This window comes from Nerophis lumbriciformis, linkage group LG06 (genome assembly GCF_033978685.3).
Source record: "Nerophis lumbriciformis linkage group LG06, RoL_Nlum_v2.1, whole genome shotgun sequence".
Classification (NCBI taxonomy): Eukaryota; Metazoa; Chordata; class Actinopteri; order Syngnathiformes; family Syngnathidae; genus Nerophis; species Nerophis lumbriciformis.
The window spans coordinates 39,797,442-39,807,918 of NC_084553.2; the positions used below are offsets into that span (position 1 = coordinate 39,797,442).

At 37.7% G+C, this 10,477-nt stretch overlaps 1 protein-coding gene and 1 long non-coding RNA gene across 3 annotated transcripts in view; one reads left to right on the forward strand and one right to left on the reverse strand.

Moving 5' to 3' along the window:
* Positions 1-5,036, forward strand: part of cnsta (consortin, connexin sorting protein a) — a 30,377-nt gene extending 25,341 nt beyond the window's left edge. For both annotated transcript variants that reach the window (XM_061964308.1, XM_061964309.1), the window contains exons 11-12: positions 1,252-1,393; positions 1,493-5,036. In XM_061964308.1, coding sequence (XP_061820292.1) covers positions 1,252-1,393; positions 1,493-1,704 — 354 coding nt within the window. In that variant the 3' untranslated portion in view covers positions 1,705-5,036. The remainder of the gene's footprint in view (positions 1-1,251; positions 1,394-1,492) is intronic.
* Positions 1-8,228, reverse strand: part of LOC133608788 (uncharacterized) — a 49,854-nt gene extending 41,626 nt beyond the window's left edge. The window contains exons 1-2 of the long non-coding RNA XR_009815628.1: positions 8,148-8,228; positions 7,764-7,817 (exon numbers count right to left, since the gene is read on the reverse strand). This is a non-coding gene — a long non-coding RNA (uncharacterized lncRNA). The remainder of the gene's footprint in view (positions 1-7,763; positions 7,818-8,147) is intronic.
* Positions 8,229-10,477: the final 2,249 nt, after the last annotated feature.

Below are 10,477 nucleotides of genomic sequence, written 5' to 3' on the forward strand. Positions count from 1 at the left end.
AAGAAGAACCATGATAACCATTCTGAAATTATTTATGATCTTATTCATTTCACTATATGAAATAAAACTTACTTCGATATTTACTATTCAGTTATTAATTATTGTTTAAATTCTACTATTTATGGATTATATTGTGAATAAATTGAGAACAGGATGGGAACAAAGGTGTTAGCAATTGCTATGTAATGGAAAAGGGGAAGGATTAAATAAAATCTGCTCCTTCTTACTACTTTTCGAACATGTAAAGAGAAACTGGAAATTGTGATGTATCATGTTGTGATTGAATGCATGTCCGAAATAAACTCAAACCATAACCATTAATTATTTGGTTTTGTTTAAAAAATATATTTTTATTAGATAAGTGGCAACAAATTCAGCATTAAGTATCCAGAATATGAATTTAAAGAAACCTATAACCTCTCATTATTCATTTAAATATGACTATAATTTTGGCAAGTTTTCCTTTAAGTGTAAAGTAAAGATTAGCTGATACAGATATCAGTTCCATCTGTGGCTAATACAAATCATAATTATACATCATTGCTATTGTGATTATATTATTATTATTAGTGTATCTCCTGGGTGTTAAGTCTCCCACTGTCTTTAAAAACTAGGGATGCCATTTTTCTAACTTTAATTAATGGTCTTTTAACGCACCACAGTCACATGCAATAAATGTATCTTATGCTGCCACTTTGAATATACATAATTCTAATGTGGCCCACCATGTCACCTGCGAAAGGCTGGAAATAAAAAAGCACTTTCTGGCTAAATGTATTTGTTCTTTCAATTTTGACTGAAAAAATGTTGCACATGCATTTGCGTATGTTGTTCACTCTAATATCGTCTGAAGGTCCAATAATTTTTTTTTTTTTTTCGTTTTTAAAAGTAAACATTTAAATATGTGTTTGCCATCCTGAATAACAATTTCAATGTATCCATCAATCTGAAAAAATATAATATTCAAAAACCGTTGCCTTTGCAAATTGGGTAACAAGGATATCATTATACGACTACATTCATATATATTCACTGTGACATGTGGCCCTCTGAGGGCAGCATTGTGATGTGGCCCTAAATAAAAATGAGTTTGACACCTCTGGTTCAGATGTTCACTGAGCGCAGGTTTCGTGCAACTTTACCGGCCTATTTTGAATCCCAAATGTTATTCCAAGACGTCCATTTGTCTAACAACAAGTAACAATTTAGAGAATGAAGAAAAAACACATTGTGTTTTTGTTGCCTTCCCAGATGTCTCCTGCCTGTGGCCTCATCTCCATCTTGAAGAAGAAACATTTACCTGTAGATGATGTTAGCTCAGACTTCAAGCCCAATAAACCAACTGCCAAAAGACGGGTCCGCTTCAGAGTGGCAGATGATGGCTTTGACAACGGTATGCATTTGTATGCTAAAGGACATAACTTCTCATACAGATCAATCACTTCCTAATGAAATGTTATCTCTAAGTCGTTTGTCTCCTGTCTTTCTGTAGATGTTCGCGGGAGGGACTCGTGCCTGCTCCTCTTCCTGCTTTGTCTGGTTACTGTGGTGATCAGCGTGGGCGGCACCACCCTTTATTGCGCACTGGGGGACGTCAATTCGTCCGTCTGTCAAGACTTCTCCAGAAATGTGGATTTCTACTTTGGACAGATGCAGCGCGCCGTTACGCAGATCCAACACTGGTTTGGTCCAAGTTCATCGTAGCAACAGCAGCAGCAGCAGAGTTTTATGACTTGCCCTGTGCAGGTTAGTGTCTCCCAGGTGTACCTGTTTAGTTTGAAGGGGTCCCCATTGACTGAATGACTTATCACACCAAAGGTCTCTCTGGGTTTGAAATCATGACTGGATCCACATTTCTTACTTGACTCCCTTAAAAACAAAACAACTTATGTAATTTGTAAAACAAAAAAAAACAGTTTGTGAGCTAGCAGGCTCAGACACACCCAGCACACACACACACATGCTGCACAAATCGTGGCCTCACAGGCATGTTGCAACCCTGAGAGTTGCTTTTAAGGATGTCTTTTTGTGTGTTTTGTAAAAACCCATGCATTTCTTCACTATTTGGAATGAAATCATCATGTCTTAATCATGTCTTAACGCATTGATTGTCATCAGTGAGGCATTTAAGTGTTTTTTAATGAGCCACTTACTTGGGGTAATGATTCTGATTTATTGCAGTACAAAGCACTGATCTTAAGCTATGCATTGTTTTACCATGTAACTTCGACAAGCAGATATATTACATCTACTTACAGGATTACAGTACGCAGGACAAGAATGTTTAACTCAACAGGTACAGACAGCTTTTGTCTTTATTTTGTGTAATATTCTCTGTTATGTGTGTATATCACAATGTCAGTGGGATGTTATGTAGCATTGTGTCAGCCCAGCTGTGTCTTTGTATCTCTCAGGATTTCTATACATCGTTCTTGTTTCTGTTCACTATCCAGGCCTTGTGTTTGCCTCTGAATGCAACACAGGATTGTGTATCAACTTTTGTTTTAGTTGAAAGTCTACATTATATGTCTTACTTAAAGGAGAACTGCACTTTTTTTTCCATTCAAAATCATGATGAAAGACATGATGACGGATGGATTTTTTTAATGCATTCTAAATATTAAATACATTCGATCAAAAGTCCGCTTACAATGGAGCCTATAGGAGCCGTTCAATTCTGCCTAAAGAGCCCCTAAAAACATCCTAACACCTCCATTAGGGTTTTATGTACATGATGTAAGTACCGTATTTTGCGGACTATAAGTCACAGTTTTTTTCATAGTTTGGGACTTATACTCAGGAGTGACTTATGTGTGAAATTATTAACACATTACCATAAAATATGAAATAATATTATTTAGCTCATTCACGTAAGAGACTAAACGTATCAGATTTCATCAGATTTAGCGATTAGGAGTGACAGATTGTTTGGTAAACGTATAGCATGTTCTATATGTTATAGTTATTTGAATGACTCTTTCCATAATATGTTACGTTAACATACCAGGCACGTTCTCAGTTGGTTATTTATGCGTCATATAACGTACACTTATTCAGCCTGTTGTTCACTATTCTTTATTTATTTTAAATTGCCTTTTAAATGTCTATTCTTGGTGTTGGGTTTTATCAAATAAATTTCCTCCAAAAATGTGACTAATACTCCAGAGCGACTTATATATGTTTTTTTCCTTCTTTATTATATATTTTCGGCCGGTGCGATTTATACTCCGGAGCTACTTATAGTCCAAAAAATACGGTATATATGTAATGTAGTAACAGGCACAATTATAATAACATTTAATATTTATGTATTTTGATCATTTTAAGCATACACGGCACATTCATTTTTAAAACGCATCACCACATTTTTTTTTCTTCATCACTGATTCCTGCTCACTGCAGACTTATTGAGAGCCCATCCATCCATCCATTTTCTACCGCTTATTCCCTTTAGGGTCGCGGGGGGCGCTGGAGCCTATCTCAGCTACAATCGGGCGGAAGGCGGAGTACACCCTGGACAAGTCGCCACCTCATCGCAGGGCCAACACAGATAGACAGACTACATTCACACTCACATCCACACACTAGGGCCAATTTAGTGTTGCCAGTCAATTTATCCCAAACATAATTTAACCTCACTTAATGTATGAGGTCTGCTGTCCTTAGGATGGTCATATATTCCCATTTAAGATGAAAAATGTCTCATAATCCTCGCGAAGAAACGGGGTGGGGGGAACAACTTATTTTCGTGTCGTCCTCGCCAGTTTCAGGTCCCAAATAGCGTTCAACGTGTCCCAACTCGTCAGATTATATTAACAGCCACCTTCTGTCCAGGTGAGAGGCATGATTTATGATCTACAATAAATTTACAGGGAATAGGGAAGCATGAAAGCAGCAGACCACTTGATAATGTAAAGATTGGCACACAGGAAATGATCATGTCACCTCTATAAATACTTTGCCTGCATTAGTGCTTATAATATTACTAATACTTGGTTAATATTCAAGTCACGAGATGTAAATGGAGTATTGTTGGCGGTTATCGAATTTTATGGGTGGAATAGAGGAGCTCCGATTGTCTCCGCTGTAAGCGGACTTTTATTTACGTCTGTTTAATATTTAGAATGCATTAAAAAAAAAATCCATCCGCTGTCATGTCTTTCATAATGATTGTGAATGATAGGCAAAATGTAAAAAAAAAGTGCAGTTCCTCTTTAAGCAGTATGTCGCAAATACTAAAGCAAAAGTTTCAACACGTGAGAGGAGCTTCCATGCATAATTGATAGTCTTAGATCAGTATTATCATGTCACACAATGATGTAAAGCATTGTGATTTCCTTCTTGTTTTTATTTGCACGAGTCTCCTGGCTGGTTCAGATGACTCCGATAAGTCTACTTATTTATGACTGGGTGGGTGCAAAGATTCCGTATACTGGTCATCCTCACTTTAATGATTGCTGTTGCACATTATAATAGTTTTTCATCTTTTATGCAGGCTTTTTTTTTTTTATAATGGAATGCTTTTTAACTAATGATGTGTAATTTGCTTTTATCACTTTTCTACCTGAAAGGTTCGGTTACATTAGATTGTGATGTTTGTACAGTCTTCCAAGCAAGGCAATGTGGTTTGTCATAATCTGATAACCGCATTGTTCACCGTGGTCTTATATTTGAAGAATAAGAACAAAAGTTATTATTAGGATGCTTCAACAGCACTAATTTGCTCTGTTCATGTTATATGGGTAAGGATTAGTACTGATAGTAATACAGTACATTCTTATTTATACCTGTGTATTTTATCTTATAAGATATTCCATCTTTGGTACCTGTTAATGTCTAACCCTGAAGTAAAGTCTTTAAATATGTATTTAGCTGACTTTGTCACTGCTTTTAAATTCCTTGTGTTTGTGTAAAATTATGTATTGTCTCCTCTTTGTGTGCGTGCGTGCGTGTATATATATTTTTTACCCATATGGAGCTCTCAAATAATGTTACTCCAGATAAAACTTCAAAGTGTGTTTTCTTTTGACGGAGAACAGTGTCTGTCTGTGAATTCAGTGTATCAAATACATGTCACATTGTTTTCCAGACATATCTTATCACCAGCTACTCACACAGTGGGCACTTTAGGGAGTCCATGTTTGCCAAGGCATGATTGTATTTCAATTGCTCAGATGCCAAGCAGAGTGTACCAGTGGTCTGTGAAGTGCAAGTGGATTAAGAGGTGTGACAAGTATGTGGTGTGTTGGCGTGTCAGTCTAGTGGACACCCCACTTCCTCCAATACCTGCACATTTCTGTTTCTAGTCAAAACCATGGTGCAGTCGTTCATTGTCTGTCAGTCAATCTCAGTTTCTATCTGCATTGTAGCACATCAGCACACAAAGTTCCTGTCCCTAACACATGTAACAATATCTGCTACAAGTCTATGCTCTGTGCTTGGTTCCCAGTAGTGGACCCTCCATATTGGACCATGGAGATTGTGACGTTTGAGGACAGCTCTCCCTATAAGCACCTGTTCCTCCACGTCACAACTAAGTTTCCAGTTTGAAATGCATGTGATGGTTTTCCAAAGGGGACCATGTGCGTAGATAGTAGTGTGTGTATATATTCTCTATGATGGCCGTTAACTTTATTCAAGTGCAGGCTAGAACTGACGGTGCACAGGTGTTGTGTTCTTCCTGATCAACATGGAGGTAAGAGAATTAGTATTATCCTTTTCTATAATACTTCAACCATGTTAAACTGTTGTCCACTTATGTTTATAATGCAATATCTTATGATGCTAATGTAGTGCAGTGCTTTAACGCTATTTTCTTGAAGGCCATCAATAGTCACGCAACTTTACTGTTGGCACGCCTGAACCACCGACGACAACAAGCTCGCTGGTGTGACTGTGTGCTCCGACAGAGACAGGATCCAGGACAACTCTACCCAGCACACAAGTAAGTACTATCACCAATAAATACTCATACTCAGGTCTTTGGAATGTGAAATTAAATCAAACACTACTGGTAAACTTTGTTTTACATGTATCACCAACATGTAAATGCAAGCTGATACATTTTAGGACAATCAGGTTATTAACTAGAGTATACAAAGTATATTTGTATAGCCCTAAATCACAAGTGTCTCAAAGGGCTGCGCAAGCCACAACGACATCCTCTGCTCAGATCCCACATCCCACGATGTACTACTTGCTGTATTTATTGTAGCACACTGAAACAATTGTAGTGTTATATTACAAGAAAAAGTAGTAATGTTACAACAATAATAGTAACTGGAATTTGGGGAAATTTTGAATAGGCCTGCAATTTGTGATTTGAATCTCTGGCCCGAGGTTGCTTGAAGACCAACTTGCTGCTTTTTGGAGAGTTGCTTTAAAGACAAATGCAAATTTTGTTATAAAAAAAAGTTTGCATGCTAATGTTAGCATAATAATAGTTTAATGCTGAGCAAAGAATCCATCCGTCCATCCATCGATCCATTTTCTACCACTTGTCCCTTTCAGGGTCGCGGGGGCGTGCTGGAGCCTATCTCAGCTGCATTCGGGCGGAAGGCAGGGTACACCCTGGATAAGTCACCTCATCACAGGGACCAGGGGCGTCACTAGCTTTTAAGGACAGGGGGGGCTAAGCCCCCAGGAGATACACAGGATGCGAGCGAACGTAGCGCACGAGCACAAAACTTCACAAATGGCTAACAAAGACTTAGAAGTTATTCATGGTTATTATTATTATTTAAAAAAATGCAAGGGACGAAATGAAATGCTACCCAGGACGATGGCTTTTAACCATTTTTTTTCTTTTTCTTTTTATGTATTTATTCATTTAACATTTTATATTAAATGTCTTGGATTTTCCTCCCTCTGAAAATCCTATGAAATGTTTAACAAGTCATCCTATAATAATACAACAGCTATTAATGTAACAATACAATAAAACAAATATATTTAATTATGTTTTTTTCATATTTTAACAATAAGCTAATGTATATTACTTTATATAGATTCTACAAGAAACACAAAACTTAAAAACTAAATTATTTACAATTGCAGACCCAAGGTTTCGTGCAGCTTCACTCATTGTAAAGGAAGACGGAAGTCCACGCAGGAGAAAACTGACTACAAAGATGGTGTCTGGGTTTGGGGTTTGTCTCATATATATATATATATATATATATATATATATATATATATATATATATATATATATATATATATATATATATGTCCTTACGTAACATCACCAGAGTGATTGATAATTAGGAGGACCAATAGTCAACATGATCCACAACATCCTCTAGTATACCTTTAAGTCTTTCATATATATATATATATATATATATATATATATATATATATATATATATATATATCTCAAATAAAAGAAATTGCTTATCGATAAGCCATTTTTTATTTATTTTTTTATTACAATGCCGAAATAGGCCTAACAACGCCAATGGTTGTAATTCTGTAGCACTTTGAGATTTGGAATCAAATGTAAAGTAGATTATAAATACAATCTATTATATAAATAATATGTGTATATATATATATATATATATATATATATATATATATATATATATATATATATATATATATATGTCCTTAAGTAACATCACCAGAATGATTGACAATTAGGAGGACCAATAGTCAACATGATCCACCCAGAAATAAATAAAACAAATGGCTTATCGATAAGCCATTTAAAAAAAATGGTTTTAATATTTATTTATATGTATCATTATTCTCCTACTCACCTTTCCAGTAGAAGCCTCTGCCCTCCCACTTTCTGTGCTCCTCTGCCCTGACTCCTACAGGTCAATAGGGGTTGTGGAGTGGTTATTATTATTATCTACTGATGATAGTCATATGTGAATGAGCACAGCTCCTGTTCTGCATGTGTAAAGTGAGAAACACAGCTGATGCTCCAGAAGGAAGTAACCCCAAAGATAGCAAATGGTAAAAAAAAAGAGTGCACATTTAACTTTATAAATAACCAGGACCTTCATGATGCATTTCGGGCTAACTAGCTAACTAAGTAGCAGCATTGTTTTAGAGCGGGAATGTAACTTTTTGTCAAACACAGACCTGGTGTAAAGTGGAGCTGATACAATTTACTACAAGCAGTGATGAATACTTACTTTCTTGAAAAAGTTTCTTATGTCCATTTTGCATCCGTTCACGTTCTTGTTCTGCAGTTGAGTGCTGTGTGCTAATGTGCTTCGTACACTTGCAGGACCACAAGCAAGGTAGCAGAGAAAATGCGGACTGGATTTTGAGTGATGTGGGCATTTTCTATATGAACAAGTCCAAGGACCGCAAGCAAGGTCGCAAAGAAAATGCGGACTGGATTTTGAGTGATGTGGGCATTTTCTATATGAACAAGTGGAATGGATTGGATACCGACGCACTAAAGGGGCTGTCTACCTTACGTTATGAAGTGAGGGGAAACTGAGTGAATAATGACAGGTTATATAATTATTTATTTAAACTCATATTCGGGCCACTTTATAAGGAATATTTCGGCATGTATTTGTAAAAAAAAAAAAATATATATATATATATATATATAACACCTAATTATTTAGGGGGGCTTAAGAATATTTTATGGGGGCTTGAGCCCCCCTAAAATAGGCCTAACAACGCCAATGGACTCTGTTTTTGTCAAACCATCTCTTTAATGTAATCATTTCTTCTGGTATTATTTATATTAGCTTATGTGTGTAGTGTGTGGATGTGAGTGTGAATGTTGTCTGTCTATCTGTGTTGGCCCTGCGATGAGGTGGCGACTTGTCCAGGGTGTACCCCGCCTTCCGCCCGATTGTAGCTGAGATAGGCTCCAGCGCCCCCCGCGACCCCAAAGGGAATAAGCGGTAGAAATGGATGGATGGATATGTGTGTTTTCTCCTGAACAAAACGTAGACACCTGGCTCAAGACACTGTAATCGGTGGCTCTTTAGTGTTGAAGGTGAACCTTCACTTCCCATACTTGTCTTCTTTACGGGTTGTGAGAAAGCGATGTGAAAACTTTCCACAATTCTCGCAGCCCCATGCTGCACAACAGGACATTTTTCACACATAAAAAAACTAACGAGGAAGCGCCACAAACACATAGCATCAGCTCAAAGTTGGCAGCAGTCATGGCGCCCTGTAGTCACGTGAGTGCCTTTTCACCAATCATTGAGGAGATCACCTTAAACCGAGTTGGCCATACTCTCTCTATACACAACTCTGGTGTTTGCAGAGCCATACTGTCACCTAGTGGCGTTTTACTGCTATTGCATGAGCATTGCGGGGCATCTGCTAAACAGATTACTGTGTTTAAAAAGAATGTACAAACCCCGTTTCCATATGAGTTGGGAAATTGTGTTAGATGTAAATATAAACGGAATACAATGATTTGCAAATCCTTTTCAACCCATATTCAGTTGAATATGCTACAAAGACAACATATTTGATGTTCAAACTGATAAACTTTTTTTTTTTTTGCAAATAATCATTAACTTTAAAATGTGATGCCATCAACACGTGACAAAGAAGTTGGGAAAGGTGGCAATAAATATTGATAAAGTTGAGGAATGCTCATCAAACACTTATTTGGAACATCCCACAGGTGAACAGGCAAATTGGGAACAGGTGGGTGCCATGATTGGGTATAAAAGTAGATTCCATGAAATGCTCAGTCATTCACAAACAAGGATGCGGCGAGAGTCACCACTTTGTCCACAACTGCGTGAGCAAATTGTTGAACAGTTTAAGAAAAACCTTTCTCAACCAGCTATTGCAAGGAATTTAGGGATTTCACCATCTACGGTCCGTAACATCATCAAAGGGTTCAGATAATCTGGAGAAATCACTGCACGTAAGCAGCTAAGCCTGTGACCTTCGATCCCTCAGGCTGACTGCATCAACAAGCGACATCAGTGTGTAAAGGATATCACCACATGGGCTCAGGAACACTTCAGAAACCCACTGTCAGTAACTACAGTTGGTCGCTACATCTGTAAGTGCAAGTTAAAACTCTCCTATGCAAGGCGAAAACCATTTATCAACAACACCCAGAAACGCCGTCGGCTTCGCTGGGCCTGAGCTCATCTAAGATGGACTGATACAAAGTGGAAAAGTGTTCTGTGGTCTGACGAGTCCACATTTCAAATTGTTTTTGGAAACTGTGGACGTCGTGTCCTCCGGACCAAAGAGGAAAAGAACCATCCGGATTGTTATAGGCGCAAAGTTGAAAAGCCAGCATCTGTGATGGTATGGGGGTGTATTAGTGCTCAAGACATGGGTAACTTACACATCTGTGAAGGCGCCATTAATGCTGAAAGGTACATACAGGTTTTGGAGCAACATATGTTGCCATCCAAGCAACGTTACCATGGACGCCCCTGCTTATTTCAGCAAGACAATGCCAAGCCACGTGTTACATCAACGTAGCTTCATAGTAAAAGAGTGCGGGTACTAGACTGGC